The sequence below is a fragment of the Siphateles boraxobius genome, unplaced genomic scaffold (assembly GCF_051911475.1).
Source record: "Siphateles boraxobius isolate OS27281-9 unplaced genomic scaffold, OSU_SipBor_1 22, whole genome shotgun sequence".
Lineage (NCBI taxonomy): Eukaryota > Metazoa > Chordata > Actinopteri > Cypriniformes > Leuciscidae > Siphateles > Siphateles boraxobius.
Genome location: NW_027508833.1, coordinates 33477651 through 33496292, shown reverse-complemented (window position 1 = coordinate 33496292; position 18642 = coordinate 33477651). Strand labels below are relative to the sequence as shown.

The window sequence follows — 18642 nt, the reverse complement described above, 5'->3', positions numbered from 1 at the left end:
ACAGCCGTCATCAGCTATGCTCATCTGCCAGCCACGTCTATGCTATGGACTGAGCAATGGATCGGTTAGCGCTTAGCATGAAGAGTGCGGCAGCCCCGCTGATTAATAAGAACACTTTGAGGAGCGGTAATGCAAAAAGGTGCAAACTTCAAACAAAGGCGCTATCACTTTAATTAAGCCTGATAATCCAGAGCACTAATGGATTCACAGTCTATTAAGCAGGCCCTTGATAGCACTAAGGACTTTTGTCAATGTGAGAAAGAAGAGGAGATGGTAAAGAGAGTTTTTATTTTTGCCTAAGATCAGGTCATATTGCTGCCCTTTGTTGCTAGTTTTGTTGTATATTTCTTGGTAAAGGGATAAAGTGATTTTTTTTTTCAAATATTGTTTTGTTATAAGTGTTTTTTCTTTCCCATTCCAAGATTGAATGACTGTCATTTCATCAAAGACAATTCTGAATAATCATAGAAAATCTACCAGAATGTGATTGAATCACTGAGTAATACAATAAAATAATAATAATAATACAAAAAAGACATTTTTACTCAATCCTAAATAATTGGATAATTGGATAATTAAGAGTCCATCTGACTCTTCTGTGAAGAAAGTTTCGATGCAGCAAATACCCTCATGTTCCGCTCATAAAATGACAATATAAGCAGTCTTCAACTATAGATCTGTTTATATTTACATAAATATCAGCACTGACAAGCTTATAACCACATTAGTTTGTTAGAACGGTTTGCACACTATATTATGACAGAAATGCTATTACACTCTTTCTTGGCATGTTGTGGTCTGACCAAGGATGGTTCTTGATCCTTACAGCTCAAAAGACATTTGTTGTCCTCTGCTGTACAGCACTGGCTCAGATAATAAATGAACAAAGTAGTAACTGAAGTTGATTTCCAAGGCCAACTTAAGTGTGGAACATCTTGTCCATTAAGGAAAGGTTTAGGTTAAGCTAAATGATATTATTACTCTCCTTCATGTCGTTCAAAAGATGTTTGACTATTTTTATTGAACACAAAAGGTGATTTAAAAAAAAAAAATCAATGTAATGAAAGTAAGTGAGGACTGAAAACTACCAAAAACAACATAAAATTAAAAAATTAGCCATACTACTCATGCTAAACTATTCATATGACTTTAGAAGACCTTGAATATAATGCATGAGGAACAGACCAGACCAGTCAATATCAACTGAAAATCTTGGCATTCGCCAAACCCCAAAAAGGTGGTTTTCACAGCAGTGCCATAGAAGAACCATTTTAGGTTCTCCAAATAACTTTTCAGTGAATAGTTCTTAAAGGGGTCCTATTATGCCAATTTTAAGTCTTGATTTTGTTATTGGGGAGTACTTGCTTGATTATTCAAAAAACACATTATTTTTCACATATTTTACATGATTACAGCACATCTCTCTCCAGTCTGGCTCTAATTCGTCTTTAGTTCCAGTTTCGATGAAGCCACTCCTTCCGAAATATGAAATGTGCTGTGATTGGTTAGCTGGCCCAGTGTGTTGTGATTTGCACAGCGTGTTCGGGAAATGTCACGCTCATTACAATAACCGCGAGTTTCATCTGCTCAGGTGTAAATATTAAGGATGGGGTAAATTTCAAACCAATTCAAGCCTGATTCAGACTTAAGAATGTTAACAAACAAGAGGATCGTGCAGAACAGATTTCAAGCACGGACTTTGCAAGCACGGATTTCACAGGATGTTTCAGAGAGGTATTTTTTTTTAATTTTCTTATCAATTTTAGATATGTTATACACCATTTAATCATGATAATTGTAGGAAAACTATGGTAATATGAACTGTAATCACAAAGATTCTGGAAACTTTTTTCCATAAAATGTGCATCATACAGATAAACGTTGGGTTATAATGTTCAGGAACAGTGTTCAAAATCAGACATAGGAAGGTCAAACTAATGAATTTTAGAAACGGGGTGGAAAAACAGTATCTTTGCATAGAAACAACACTGTCTACTCTAAGGCAGCTCAACCAGGACTCGTCCCCTTTTTTGCGTATTCGGAGGGCAGGGATTATTTAAATGAGTAGCATTATGACTTCACAAAGCCCGGAAAAAACGTGTTGTAGTCCAAACGAGTTGCTTGTTGTAGTTCTTGGAAAGTCTATTCTTTTAAATAAAATATCTCCCTTTGGAGTGGACTTTGAGCTTTGTAACCTTACAGATTTTTTTGTATGCTAAAACAGCAACATTACAGACTAACTAAAGTTGAAAAAATGAAAAAGCATAATAGGACCCCTTTAAAATATATATATTTTTTCATATCTACAGTTCATCTTCAATCTACAGAACCTTTTCAACTTTAAAGAACATTTTGTGGAATGGAAAGGTTTCAGGAATGTTAAAGGTACTTCATGGAACCAATAGCCACTTTTCCACCGTCGGGCCTAGCGGTTCTTAGAACGGTAAGGAAGGGTTCCCGTTATATTTCCACTAGAGCTTGGTTCAGCATGCCACAATTATTCGTGCTGGAATTCTCAGTATGGTTAACCAACCATGCTGGTAGAATGCGTGTAGTGACGTCGCCACTCAGGATAGGTCACTTGTCTGTTGCCTGGCTACCAGTTTCTTGGTACCTGGCCAAGCGTGCTATTTTAGCGAAGTAAACACAAGTTAATAATAAAATTAAAATTAATATCTGATCATTCTCCATAAAGCAGTCGCTATATACATCTCATACTGCATTGCCAAGGCAAGGACTGACGCATTTGTATTACATTCTAAAGCGTTCTGTTATCAGCTCCACAGAGGAAAAGGAAACCACATCAGTACCGGCTGGACCGGAATGTAACTGAATGGAGCGGTTCAGCAACGAGAAAGGTTTGGCCCGATGATGGAAAAGCAGCTAATGATGTCAATAAAGAACCTTTAATTCAAAGCTTTTCTTGCTGGATAACAGTAAAGAGAGAAGCGGTGATGTCAGATTCGTGAATGAATCTTTCTTTTGATTCTGATCTCTTTGAATCATTTGATCCATTTCACAAAAACAATTTGACCAAGTTCTCATTGACTCAATTATTCCAAGTCATCTGAAGCTATCAAATGGAATATAGCACGCAAGTTGCATGGTCTACATTTAGAATATTTTATGAAATTTTATGGTACTTTTGTGTCCTTCTTGAAGATTGAAAGCTTCAATCCCCATTCCTTGTTATTACATGGGAAAAACATTTGAGTACATTATTAAAATGTCTCCTATTGTGTTCCACGGAAGAGAGAAAACCATTTAAGTTTGGAAGAACATGAGGATGAGTAAATGGTGATGATGTCACTATTCCTTTAAAGACAAAATCTGCCTATAATATGACAGGTAATTGAACATATGAACAAACTCAACAGTTCTAGTGTTATAGGATTGTCACATGTGCTGTCACGCATCAGACTTTCCCTAAATGTAACAATAAAAGATAAAAGAAAGAAGGGAAGTGTGACATCTTTGGGTTGTCTGAACTATTTGTAAGTGTTCTTTTCCATGTGAACACCTGTACAACAGCACAGTGCTGCAGGTATATAAAACCGAAACAAACTCCCCCCATCCCACTAACACATTCCAACGCATACAACCAAACATTACAAGCACAGCATTGTTTGAGACTGTCTGCACAACAATGTCACCTTTTCCTCATACACACTTATTCAACATCTCACATCGAACTATTTAAAGTGTTAAATGCTTTGAGTGCTTATGCTCAAGAGAGCAAGAGAACGTGTACAAGGCGTTGAAGGCACCCAGGTTGCAGATCTGTTGTTCTTATTCACGTTTTTGTCGTACTAAATATATTTAAACAAGTAATTCTATTTTCCTAAACTCATCCTGACAATGTCAGACCTAAAAAAAAAGGTGTTTCTTGTAAAGCATCACATGATGATTGTTGCTTGTTGTTGCTTATCAAAATACTGCTCTGTATTTTAACACCTGTATGTCTTAAAACACAGACTGCAACCTCCACACTTTGTGTCACAGAATAAACTAGGAAGCTGTAAGGGAGAGAAAGAGATTTAGGAAGAAACCAATGTTTGATAATGGTGGGAAATTATGTTGTTGCCAACACCTCGCGTCTCATCACAAGCTTTGTACGATGCACACAATGTGTAATATTTATGGAGCTAGTATCATTCTGGTGATGTGTCACAGCACAGGTGCTTACAAAACAGAAAACACTTTTTGCCAAAAGATATTAATAACTGTGCAGATGTCATCTTATGTGCATTTTAAGGGGTGGTGACAATCTGACTGCTGTGCTATGCGATTCCTGAGAATGTGAATCTACACAGAAGACTTGAACTTTATTACTACTGTAAGCACTTGTGAGTTCGCATGCTCTTGTACTGTCAGGTGTGGCTTTCGCCTTCATATCATTCTATGTCATTACACAAAAAAACATATAACCACAAACCCTATTTATCAGAATGAAAAGCATTTAAGGTATTTATCAGAATGCTCATTTCCATACAAGAGTGGATGGTAACAAATCAAATTCCACATGATTTGCCCGCTATATTCTAAGTCTTCTAAATCCACACAGTTAGTTCTGTGTGAGGAAAAAATTGAATATAAGTAGTTATTCAATGAAAACCATAGTTCAAACCCGATGCCTTCATGATACACATGAGAACTTCTTTGCTTGCAGCCAGATGCAAAATGCACTTGACACTATATAAGGAGGGTAATTGTACAGAATCTTCACTTCAGTTCTTCTGTATCAAAAATGCATTGTGTTTGACTGGGAGAATGAAAGGATGGAAAAGAGCAACTTAGATATGGGTGTTGCTAAAGAACTTTTTTCTGTTCCAGAAAAAAGAAAGCATAATTTTCACTCCTGTTACCCTAAGGCCTGGTTTCACAGAGAGGGCTTAGACTAAGCCAGGATTAGTTCAATTAGGACATTTAAGTATCTTTTATAAACTTTCCTTATAAAAAAAAAACATTACTGGTATGGATTTTGAGACAAAACAATGGCAAGTTGCTTTCAGTTAAAACAGCTCAAACATGCATTTTATTCTGAGACTATCTTAAGCCTGTCCTCTGTGAAACTGAGGATAAGAGCTCAATTTCATGTTAAAATTCACAATTTACTTAAGCTATAAATATTTGTCTTATATTCAATCTATTGCTAAATTGAATGCCATTTACACTTATATTTATAAATTGATTGTGTCATTTTGTCGAAGCAGTATATCTATCTCATGGCACAAAGCATAGTAGGCTACAACTCCATAACAACAATGCTGGTAGTAGCCTATGTTTTGTTTAGCAATTTTGATTCCTTTAATCTGATAATTTCTCACGTTGGGCTTAAACAAACAAAGGAAAAATCTCCTGGACACAATCCACTGAATAGTTTTGAAAGAATGTACTTCAGTAGGAGAGACAGGCCTGCAGTACTCTGATGAGTGCTAGTGCAAGCCCTTCACTGGTTCAATAAGTACCCAACGTCACCATGTCGTCATCACTGTCAATGGAAAATACAATGCAGAACAACCAGTGTGATTCTGCTGCTTCAGGTTATGAAGTAAACTCATAGTCTGACAAGAATTCATTTTACTGCCATTTTCTATCATTTTTTTCTCATTGACTACTTTGAAAGTTATTTGTAAGCCTATGTTCTGCCTAACAGAAAGATTCACGGATAAAACCCAATGCAAATCATATTAATATCAACACAAAAGCTAATATTTAAATAAAGATTTCAAGTTCGTCGTAACTTAAAATTTGGAAAGAAAATAAGCGACAAACCCCCATTTCCAACAAACGTGCAAGTAGGCTAACAAGTAAAAGTTATTTCTAAACTCCAGACAGTCATTTCTACAAATGGTAGGATATTTAGGATGACATCTAGCCTATGATATTTTTTACGGGAAGGGCAATGAATGAGACATGATGGAAAATGGAAAGTGCTACCTTCTGGTCTACGATGGAGCATGCCATCTCTCGGACCTGCGCCAGGCTGAACTCGCCGGAATCCAGCAGGACGGGTTCCCGGCTCAACCCGATCTGGATTTGGAAGGAAATGCCTTGCGACCCCGGGAGGGGGCTCGGCGGTCGGATCACCGGAGGCACGCTCATATGAATCCCGTGGTGTCTCCCCTGGACAGCGATCAAATAGTGCTGTTTGATCGAGTTCACACACCGGTTGCGCAAACTGAGGCAAACTTCAGATCTCCAAAGACGTTCAGAGAGTTAACAGACGGAAAACGCGAATTTGAAGGAAAATCTATTGCACACAAATGCAAAGAGTTATTTTGACATAGAGAGGCGACGATGATGATGGAGATATAGACGTCAGATATGTTTAATGTTGGGCTCTGATCAGACACCGCCTCCTGGTTGGTTCCTTCATCACGGAGGTTCAGACGATGCTGCAATGGCGAACGGGGATGTGAATGTCAAACTTTCTGTTCCATGGATTAATTCTTTCCGCTCTAAAACATAGATGCGATTATTTTCGTTTACAGGTCATATGGAATAGAGTCGGTTCTCTGATAATAAAAAATTGCCATGGTAACCATATTTTCCTCCAAAATACTTCCGCAAAACCATATGGGGCATATCCAACAGTGTAAGAAGAATATTTCGCTTATTGTTTTATTTAACAGCTGTTATGCCACGTTACGAGTTGTAATTTAAACAACCAGATACTTTTCTATAGAAAATCTCTTGTTATTCGGTTGCCAAAGTTTTTGTTTGTTTTGTGTGTATGTGTTTTGTGTGTGTGTGTGTGTGTGTGTGTGTGTGTGTGTGTGCGTGTGTGTGTTCACATAGCAAGTGCCAAAACCTTTACTAAGAAAACACATTAGAAACCACACAGCAACGTGCTAAACTGCTTGGAACACCTTAGCAATGTCATTGTAACCACAAACCAGGCACCCACAAGCTTTGCAGTGTAAGTTTAGAACTTAAAGAAAATAACAATATGTAAAATCTAGAATAGAATAAAACAAAATCTAAAATACCCTCAAGCACCACTAAAAAAATATTTTAAAAAATACTATAAAGAATGTCATGTCGACTTTAAACCTGCCTAGAAAATATTGTCCTATATATCAATTGTAATAAAACAAATACACTAAAGCATGTGATGTCAGTTTAATGTTGTACATCTTTATTTGTAAGTGTTTTTTTAGCATTTTTAGTTAAGATTTAGAGAATCTCCAGGCCTCCAGGAACTGAGTTTTGCACTCCTGCTCTAAAGGGACATGATGATGGAAAAAAAAAATGGATGGGAGGGGAAAAAATATTTCAATGCTTTTGTGTTCTCTCAAAAGTTTTGCGTTCCCCCGAGAAACTTTATGTCTGCTCGCAAAACCTTTGCATTCCCTCACAAAACCTTTTGCGTTGCCCCGACTACCTGGGTTCGCTCGCAAAGAACTCAAAAGGTTTGCGAGTGAGCGCAAAGTTTCTTGTGGGAATGCAAACATTTTGAAAGCTAATGCAAAATTTCTTTGGGGATTTTTCCTTCCATTTAAAAAAAATTTTCACACCACCATGTCCTTTAAGGGGCATCTACTCATCCTTTGGCCCCCCTGGATGTTTGCTGAGGCCCCCTAGTGGGCTCCGGTCCCCTGGTGGAGAACCACTGCTATAAAGTGCATTGGCACCTGCCCCATTTTTCAGCGGCACTGGTTCCGTAAGTATTTTTTCCATAGGGATTTACAAAAAACGTTGTTAAAGAGTTATAGGCCATGAACCAATCATCTATGAAGTGAATCACAACATTACAAACTTTGATTTAAACCAAAAAAATATTTGAAAATCAGACAAGAATACAAGGTTACAAGTTAATGAGGGAAAGAAATACAATCCCATGAAGCATTGCAAACAGCATCACAGGTATAGTTTTTCACCAGGAATTTTGCTGTTAAACGTTTATTTTGAAAGTAAGCTTAAATAATGCGGGCTGACGCCTTCAACAGAAGCAGATATCATCATTTATCAACCTCGTAGCTCACAGTAGGTCTGTTTTTAAAAGTGTATTTATTTTTTATTATTTTTATTATCATAGCACAAATACAGAAACTATACAAAATATACACATCGACCAAAACAAAACACAGATAAACAACAATATAAGAACAGATGAGGAGAGAGAGAAAACGGATAAAGAAGAAAAGAAAAGAAAGATCCTATCATTTAAAATATATATCCTTTGGGGGTCTTGAGTGTTTTAAGGTATTCAGTAATTTAACATCTTTAACCCTTTCTCTCGTCCCCCCACTCTCTTCTCTTCCCAGTCCTCCAAACAATAACTATAATAATCAAGTAATACGACTTTATGATTAAAATGGCTATCTGTGCACATCCCCGGGTGAAGGACGGTGCTCCCACAGAGGCCTTTTTTAAAGGTTTATAAGTTATCCTTCAAAATAAATTTCCAGAAGTTGTATTTCAAGCTCCATTGACTTCAATAGTATTTTTTTCCCCCTACTATGGAAGTCATTGGGGCCCATCAACTGTTAGGTTACCGATATTCTTCAAAATATCTTTTGTGTTCAGCATACAGGTTAGGAACAAATTGAGAGTGAGTACAGAATTGAAAAAATTTGGGTGAACTATCCCTTTAAGCGTTTTTGAATTACTTGAGTCTGTGCGCGTCTCTCAACAGTGTTTGGGAGCAGTGTCACAACTAATACCAAACCTGTAAGTTTATCTGCATCAACACCGCCGTTAGTAAGAAATGTCATGTAAGTTGCTAAACTATTTTACTGATAGAATCATGGAATAATTTTTCGTTTGTATCCTATTGCTATATATATTTGCCTGGTCAGTGTCATTGTGGGTTTTGGTTATTTTGCTGTTGTAGGCTGTAAAGGACCTTTGAAATAATTGAAATACGGTAATTTGGCAAAGTGATATAGACATGAAATGCAGTCAAGACCTGCCTATACTCTAGCCATGAGTTTTCCTGAAAATAATTGCACACCGTTCGTCAACCAATAAGATTCAAGCATTTACCTGCCTGGAAGTATAAATATAATATAATATTATTAAGTATATTTTATACAGTGTTCAAATTTGTAAGGGCACACAGCTTTTTCTCAGACAGAGTTGAGTGTCTTATTAAATGCCTTTTATTTAGATAGAAACTTGTTAGGATCCAAATAACTCAGACCAGGCTTGAGTGGGCCAACTCTGTTCATGCACGTCCGTGTGTGCCGGCATTTTGTAAACAGAAGGGCTCAAGGACTTGTAGTTGCTAGGAGAGAGGCCAGCTGATGCTCGCCTCCCACGCATAGAGCAACTGTGTTCATCACTGCTGTAGTACGATACAGAAGGCCACCAATAGCACTCGATTCAATTAGAGAGATCACTAACAGGACTGCTTGTTTTAGGTCAAATTAGACCCACACAGATCTACCGCTTTTTTCAGAGAGCAGACAAATTTCCACAAACAAATGATGTGTTGATCGTGGCAACATTTGTTTCACAACAGGAAGTGTTATTTGAAGCTATATTGTTGGCTGTTTGTCATAAGTAGTTTTTTTAATAGAAAAAAATGAATGACTAGTGGAGTCAGGAGCATTTTTTGTCTAAGATATAATGTTTTGAATGGGTAACACACTGTGAATCAAATTTCTAAGTCAACTGTACTGTTCCACATTGACGGATTCATCATAATCACTTTGCAATAAAAAAAAAATCCATATCCTTTTTTAAATAACTATAGCTGCGTGAACACAAACACTTTTCCCTAGAGGTTATTTATTATATGTAATTAAATAGATACAGTAGTTCACACCAAAAAACGAAAATTCTGTTATCAGTATTTACTCAATTTACTCAGTATTTACAGAATTTACTCACCCTCATGCCATTCTAAACCTTTATGACTCTGTTTTGTCTATAAATTTAAAGTCAGTCAGGTCCAAAACAACGTTGAACCCCATTAATGTTTATTGTATGGAAAGAAAGAAAAAAACGGCTTTTGTGTTCCACAAAAGAACGAATGTGATACAGGTTTGGAATGATGAACGAATTAAAAAAATTTGTGTAGACCAAGTAATCTTTCTTCATCACCTCATGCATGTTTCTTTGTGGTTTTGTTGGTTCTGTAAAATACAACGTGAGGATCGACTGCGGCATTTTTTTTAAGGTGACGCAAACATCTCGCATGCTGCTTCTATTCCAGGTGGCTAACCTTTCCATGTGCACCGATTCTTGTTTGACTTCGTAAACTCTTCATGACACCGAATTTCTTATTTGACAAAAAGAACTCAAATTATTCCACTCATAAGCCTGTAAAATAATCTTCCTTAAATAAGTCTAAATTACAGAAGACAGGAAGTCAAAAGATTATCGGAGCATGTCACACAGAAAGACCGAGAAAACGCTGGCATATGCCAAAGCACCTCTTGACAGATAATAAGGTTTCTCTGTGTTAGGAGCCATTACAGGTCAGGACCCCCAGCAGCATGTCATGATGACTTCTAATTGCAATTTATGTAATAAGTGGGAAAGAGATTTAGTAACATGGTCGAAAAAGGAGAATAAATGATTAGGGGCTCGGCAGAAATGACAGTTTTCAGTTTAGTACCCCGCTCACTCTCTCTCTCTTTCTCTAGCTGTGGCTCACTCAGCAATTAACTCAACGCCCATTACATCCTCAGTGCTGATCTGACTGACAGGGAAAATGTCTATATTTATAATTATGGAGAGTGGAGTGACTGCTCCATCAAGCCTTTTTGTGACATGCAGGTTTTGACTGATACGGTTGATGTCAGGTGTGGCATATTGGGGCAGTGCAGGTTGTGCTTTGGTTAAAGATGTATTTCACGCAATCCAACTCTAAATAAGAGTCCATTTCCAGATAATATTTTTTCCATATAGTAGGGGGAAAAAAACATGGTCAATCAGTGGCAAAGAGGAAATCAAATTTTCAAAGTTCTACAATATTTTGATATCGATATTTTTTGTTATTTCACATGAATATTGGGGGAAAGGAAATTCAGAGCAGTTTGTGTGAATGTGATATACAGGGTTATTGTTAACTAAAACGGAAATAAAAAGAAATAATAGTCATACAAAAATTAACAAAAATGCCAAAAATTCAACTGAAAAATATAAAATAAAATCTAATAAAAAAACTATAACAATTTGTACATTATGCTAAAATATGCTGTAAAATTACTGTGCCTAAACACAATTCAAACAAAGATTGAGCCATGCGTACAGTATAACTGAGTGATACACCAAAGTTCAAGAAACAAGTGAAAGATCCTAATATACTTGGTTCTTCTGTGGATACAGTCTAGTGAATTCCAAGGAATTGCAAATATTAATAATTCTTTTTTTTTTTTTTGTATTACCTATCTCATATTGTTGTCCAAATATCGCTATCACTTTATCATCTGGATATATGTTTTTATCATTCGGTAATATTTAGGTAATTTGATTTAAAAACAACGTTTTTTTTTTGTTCTTTCTCGAATCTCAGAATCAAATGTTTATCTCTATAATATACAATACAAAATCACCAGTCATCAAATATAGGGTGCACACAGAACTGAAATAAACTCGTTATGGAAATCAAAGGGTTAAAGTGGATGCATGCATCAAAGTAAAATAAGCATGTCTGATGTGAAACCATTGTTTGACAAGACCCACTTATCAATCTTTTGTGGGCCTCTTCAGCCACTGTGCCCTCTCTGCAAGCTCAATCTCATTCAGTCCTTCATTCACTGACCTTTTGTTACCATTCATTATCTTTTCTGCAGACATTTTCAAAGCTAACAAAACTTACAATTCAAATGATTTGCAATTTGGCGCCTGCTTTCCCATGCACTGTTTGCTAATGCTCAGGTTCATGATGTGGGTAATGCAAAAGTTTCGTTTCATATGATAAACTATATATCCATATGGGTCCCACTTTATATTAAGTGGCTTTAAGTACCATGTACTTACATTGAAACTAATAATTTGATACAATGGACTTATTGTGTATTTACATGTTTTTACGTTGTACTTATATTTTAAAAATAGCTGCATGTAATTAATATGTAATTACATTTGTAATTACACTGTTGACCCTTCCCTTACACCTTAACCCACCCTTAAACCTACCCATACCACCACACCTGACCCTAACCTTACCCGTATCACACCTCAATAGCAGTAAAAGTGTTTTCCAATACAACATATTGGTCAGATACAACATGGGTAAGACTGCCTCTGACAGCTCATCTTTCCAACACAAACTTCATTGTGCAAGGCTTGTTTATTTAGTATGTGGTCAGCAGGGATGCATATTAAATATCTGGAGAAAAAGTCTTCATTTTGTTGGCTAATTCTGTTTGTTTTATATTCATTGTGATTGTGACTTTGGCAGCGATTTAAATCCCCACAGCGAAGACGCCTTTTCTGTAATGACACTTCTGAGGACTCTGCAAAAAGGTCCTGTTTAGAATGTTGTAGTTTTGCTGGGTGAAATTCAAATAACAATAGGAAGCATATATAACAGGGTATGTAAATGCCAATACCCCGATAGAAGTGTGAAGTAAAGTGTTTTGGGTTGGGCCTGCACATCTATTCTGTTTGTGCAGCATTTAACTGCATCATATTGATTGGTGGAAAGGATATCGAGGGTGAAAGAAAATGTAGGGCCTTAAATGCTGTTATTTTCTGTTTGATCAACCAAAATGCATTAGTTAAAGGCACTATCACTTTATTTAATAAAATAACAGTTAAAATATTAGTTCACAGGTCCTTCTAAGCCTGTGTGATTTTCTTTTATGCGAAAGAAAAATGGTATTTTGAAAAATGCTTCAATTTGTGTTCATACAATGAAAGTCATCGGGGTCCAAAACAATTTGTTTTGTCAATGGATCATATTGACTTAAATTTTTGGACAAAAAAAGTACACCTTTCCCAAACAGAAGAAAGAAATGCAAAACAGATTTAGAATAGCATGAGGGTGAGTAAATGAAGACAGCATATCCATAACTATATCCCTTTAAGGCCTTGTAAACTTGTTTGTGGGCTGGTGATAGATAACTCCAATGATTCTTGATCAAATTTGTTTTAGGCTGTTGATGAAATGATGTGGAAAGTTGTTTGTGATTTATGTATGTTTGTTTACAGGTGTGTGTATATATTGTGTATCTTTTGCATGCTCTGTCTCTTGTCTGGAACCTACGAGACATTTAATTTGAGGCCTTGGGAATCCTCTAGTGACAATGTGCTCACAAAACAGATGAAGAGTCACAGAGCCCTCTGCAGAGCATTTATAAATCTATAAGAATTATAATTCATGCCTAGAACTTGCATTTGAAATAGAAGGTAAAGTCTGTGCCTTCAAACAAACAACATAAGTTCTATTGATTTTCTATTTCTATTTTTTCTTATTTCTTACAATATCTTTTATATATATATATATATATACATACATATATAATTTGTGTGTACGTATATATATATATATATATATATATATATATATATATAATACTAAAAATTTGTTTTAACAGTTGTATTTCACACCTTTATGTATAAATACACTATATATATAATACACACACACATATATATATATATATATATATATATATATATATACATACATATATAATGTGTGTGTATGTATATATATATATATATATATATAATACTAAAAATTTGTTTTAACAGTTGTATTTCACACCTTTATGTATAAATACACTATGTATATATAATACACACACACACACACACACACATATATATATATATATATATATATATATATAATATGCACACAACAATTAATGTATAATATATATACTGTATTTATACATGAATGTGTGAAATGCAACTGTTAAAACAAAGTTTTACTCTCCGTGGATTAATCTGCACATATGTGTTTACAGAAAAGGTGTTTTAGACAGAAAGCATTGCTACACCTCATTTTTGCATAGATGTTTATCAACAAGTGGCATGTTTAGTCTTTATAACATCATGACGAAGCACGATCATGGCAGTATGTAAATAGTTGACATGATTACAACACCCTCGCATGAGAAATTGCTTCTTCGTTATGCCGGCCAGGGCTTATTTTTGATACTTAACTGGGAAATTGAAAAGCAAACATCAGAAAACATATTGCAACTCTGCCAGGGGCGGTCCCTCAGCACCCCAAATAAAAAACAACAAAGTGCACCTTTAATTATTTTGTGTCTCCCAATAACAACTTTAATTGGCTTGTTGAGGCAGGCAGGGACTGTGGAAGCATAGCCTGTGTTCAGTTGGGACTTGATGAGGACGGATACTGTCCCCTAATGGCTCACATCACTAGTTCTACAGTCACAGGCCGCTAATGACTCGCTTGTAACCCGTCTCGTTAGCACAGGGCAGACCTCGGCAGGCCCTCCCCTTGCCCAGTCGCCAGGGACAGGCCTAATTGGGTACTGGGTGTGGCTGGATTTAGGGCGGATGGTGGTCACTGTTGCATGTATGAGTACACTTGATAATAGATTCCTGGGAGACTACATTAATCTACAGTTTCAAACCTGTAAATTGAACACCCGTGGTCTGGCCTTTCTCTCGCCGCCCCATAACAATTTGTGCTCTTTTGTTCAAATGTATGGAGTTATTTGTTTTGGACACAAGTTGGTTAGTTCTTTCAGCTGGCATCACACAACAACTCTGCTGACTGATGTTTAGGCTATAGATTTTATAATTCTTTTCATAAAACATATTCAGTCCTCTACCCAATAACTTCCAGGCGCCCCTCATAAAAATGCATGAATATGAATTAAGTATATATTAAATGTGTTTCATTTGTACCTGCTCTCCATAGGACTTTCTGTCACAATATTATGTCAAGGAATGTCTATAGGCCACCAAAGTATGCTAAGTACAATTCTGTCATTTTACACAATTTAAATCCTATATTGAATTTTCTGACCCCTGAAATTTTTCTTTCAAAAAGCACTATTGAAAAATCTGTTATTTTAATGTGAAATTGACATCAGAGTACATTCTTGGGGGAAAAAAATGGAAATAAGCTAAATGACCAAAAATAGCTTAATTTTAATATTTTGTAAAACAAAATTTTCCATTAAAAATTCTTTTGGGAATATGTACCCGTCTCAAACACTTTTTTTTTTTTTTTTTTTAGCTCACTTACAGACAGATTTTCTACATATTCAAATCTGGACCATTTAGCTCTTGATCTATTTGAGGTTTGTGACATCATTCATTTGAAGGTATCGATTGTGTAGTGGTTACAAGATCTATCTTGGTCTCATCTTACCATTTTTTTCTTACAATATAGGTCAACAACATGCATTTCTGTTTTCACATTTGTAGAAATGGTTACTACACTGCACTGCTTTACTCCATTCTTCGCTACTGAACATTTCCTCTCTGAAATGATTACTGGCCTCACTGTGCCTTCTGTGCAAAACATTTTTATAGGTACAAAACCTTTTCTATTTAGTCTCTCTAGCTTCCTGATAATTAACCCAACTGTGTCTGGGACATCCAAACACTTACTTGCAAAGTATATTTATCTAATTTATGCATTTGTTATAATGCAACTCTAACTTCTTTGGAATGACCATTTGTCTCTAAGGATGCCTTAATGATGGGACCTTTACCAAATAAAAATAATTTTCAGGTTTCATGAATAGAAAATTCTGTAAAATACGGAATACTTTAACAGGCCACTGTATGTGTGTGAGAGAAAATCCTCTGATGAACTGGGTCAAATGATACAGTTAAACTATGAAGAAAATATTTCTTCCCTCTGTAGCCTACTCATCAATGTCTCACAATAAGTGAAATGTTTGAATTTATATTAAAGATATTTCCTTTCATTATGAACTGAACTGCTAGAATGAAACAGCTAATGTCACAGTCACACACTACAGACTATGTGTATGAGGGTTTACATGACCTGTTTTGAATCTGTGGCAGTGGTATTTTGGTGTGTGTTTTTGTGATATAAATTAGCTGTTTACGTGTGAGTTCTGTGAAACAAAATGCTGCAAAAGATAGTTTTTGGAAGAATGTCCGGTTGTGGGGCGTTGGAAAAATAGGTCCACAGTTTTACAACGAATGGTAAAACACCTGTTGGAAAGCATCTTTTGCAGCGATTTTTGCGTGAGCATATCAGTGAACACCCCAGACCACTCGGTGAGTTTCACGTCTTTGTAAACTAAAGTTTAATGCGTTTATATCAATGATTGTTCGAGTGCACCTAAACCATTTTGGGGGGGGGGGGGGGGCTAACACAAAAACCTAAAATTCTCGGGACAGCAGCATGTGTCCAAATTTTAATCTTAACCATTCGATTCAATCAGAAACGATCTTAAAACAGGACTTTACTTGTAAAACGCCAAACTTAACCTTTAAAGGCTCATTCATTATTTATTTTATTTCACGTTCTTACTGTGACAACATGCCCCTATTGAATGAACAGCTGTTTAATGAACAATTTCTTTTAGCACAATAATGCTTGAAGTGTTCAGCATTTTTTTTTTGTAGCCCAGAGTAAGTGCGGAAAAATAACGCTTTATTCTCAGTAGAAATTCACTGGAGAAAAAGCGTGACTTGTCCTAGTCTCCTCTACATTACACCTCTTTAAAATCCCATTTTGAAATATTTATTTGGCTCTCCATCATGGCTCTGTCTGCAGTACACATCTTTCAGTGTCATATTTGGTGGTCTAATTAATATCCACAAGGGACAAATTTGCCAAAGAGTCTGTCACCCGGTGGCCATTTTGACAGGTCCTGTCAGGGAGATACAAAGCCGTATCAGAATCCACGAGTTTCAGTTTTTGCTCTCCTCTGCCCCAGCAGGCAAATAAACAGAGACATGTGTGTCTCTATCAGAAACCAGAATAAAACCTGAAGCTTAGCCTTGAGAGACACACAGTACATACAAACATATTTTTCACTTAATAAACATCTTAGTGAAAAAAAAGAGTTATTTATGACTTTAATCACCTGACCTTCTCAGTGTCTCAGTTCGCTCCTGAGCTATATAGAGGAAACCATGAAGTAAATAAGAAAATAAATGCAGTGTTCAGAACAGATTACATTCAAGCTTATAAATGAAACTTCATGAGGTCAGATCACAGCAGAACGTGGTATAAACATGGCAACGACAATTCACTCCATGCCTCAAAAATAGCTAGCGAAACTGAAAATGTATGTTACACACTTGTAGCAATTCCCATCCGGACAACCAAACCGGCCTCAGAGAAGTCCGCTGGTATAAATAAATGCAAATGATTTTTTGTTGCTGTATTTTTCCTAATGCATTCATGTTTTAAGGTTTGAACTTTAGCAGCTAAAAGGTGTCAACGTTGCTGTTATCCTGGAGTGTAACAACAATGAAATAATCCACACACACACACAGCCATCTGGCGTGTCTGTCAGAGGACCTGACAGTCTTACCAGATATCACAGAGGGTGCTGTATGATGTCATGCAAGAAACAGCCTCCAAAGTGATTTCCCGCCCCCTCCTATGCATGGCACTATTATAAACCATGAACACACTGGCTCTTTTGAAATATGCACTCCTTTATGAGACCGAATACATCTCCATGTTTTATCACCATACAAGTAAGCAGGCTATGGATATAGATTTTACTTTGTGCCTTTGAAGGCATTTTTCTTCTTTCAGAATGATGGCGATTATAATGGCCGAACTATAAGAGCAGCATTATTAGCATCTGATAACACCTTTCCAGCATACGTGCGACACTATTATATCTCCCTTCGCTTCGTAGGCCTCGCATTGCAGCACAACTACAAATAATTTTTGTGTCTGAAACAGACCATTAAGCCAATTAACATAATGTAAAGCGGAATAAAGGGGGAGGGGCCTAATCCCTTCAAGCACAGGTCTCCCATGAGTAATAGGTGTGAATATTCACTAGCATCTCCTCCTGTACCCCCTTCATCCCTGTATACAGCTTTCTCCACTGCCAATCGACCCCCCCCCCCCCCCCCCCCACCTTCCAACAAATACACACTAAAGCGCCCAGCGCACTCCTGGCATAGTGTATATAATATGTAGCTAGCTAATTGCAAATCATCTGTGATGTACACGACTGCTTCACTAATTGCCGCTGGAAGCTGTGCTCATTAACTGTTCTCATCTGGCTCGGTACACAAGCTAAACAACCTGCAAACGATCCAGCAATTACTGTTATTTTACATCGACGACGCCAGGCGTGCATGAAAATAGCTGCTGTAAATAACAAAGACATTTGGCTGCAAATGTCTGAAAACGCGTCGCCGCCAAGAAAGAGGCTCATTAAAGAGTAGTTATTTATTGAAGAATATTATAACAAAAGACGCGAAAGCAGCAGGGCTCTCCTGAGGGACTCCTGAGTTCGGTGGCACGCCCACTGATCATTTATTGACCAAACTGAGTTTTGTTGTTTACCAATAAAATGGTGGTACGCTGACAATGTTTGTGTAACACATGTCTCACGAATACTGTATGCCACCAGAAAGCAGCCTTACAACTGAGTGAGACAGTGTTTGCGTGTGTGTGTGTGATGCAACGAGAGGGCTAAGGTGAGGGAGAGAGAATGTTAGACGGTCTGTATGCCCTCTTACATTCATGCATAAATTCACAGCTCCTCCAGATGCCTTTACATAAATTCATGTATA

At 36.7% G+C, this 18642-nt stretch overlaps 1 protein-coding gene across 1 annotated transcript in view; it reads right to left on the bottom strand.

Annotated features, from left to right (window-relative positions):
* prkd1 (protein kinase D1) overlaps positions 1–6335 on the bottom strand; it is a 45400-nt gene extending 39065 nt beyond the window's left edge. The window contains exon 1 of the mRNA XM_077239745.1: positions 5941–6335. Coding sequence (XP_077095860.1) covers positions 5941–6105 — 165 coding nt within the window. The 5' untranslated portion in view covers positions 6106–6335. The remainder of the gene's footprint in view (positions 1–5940) is intronic.
* Between the last annotated feature and the right edge of the window lie 12307 nt (positions 6336–18642).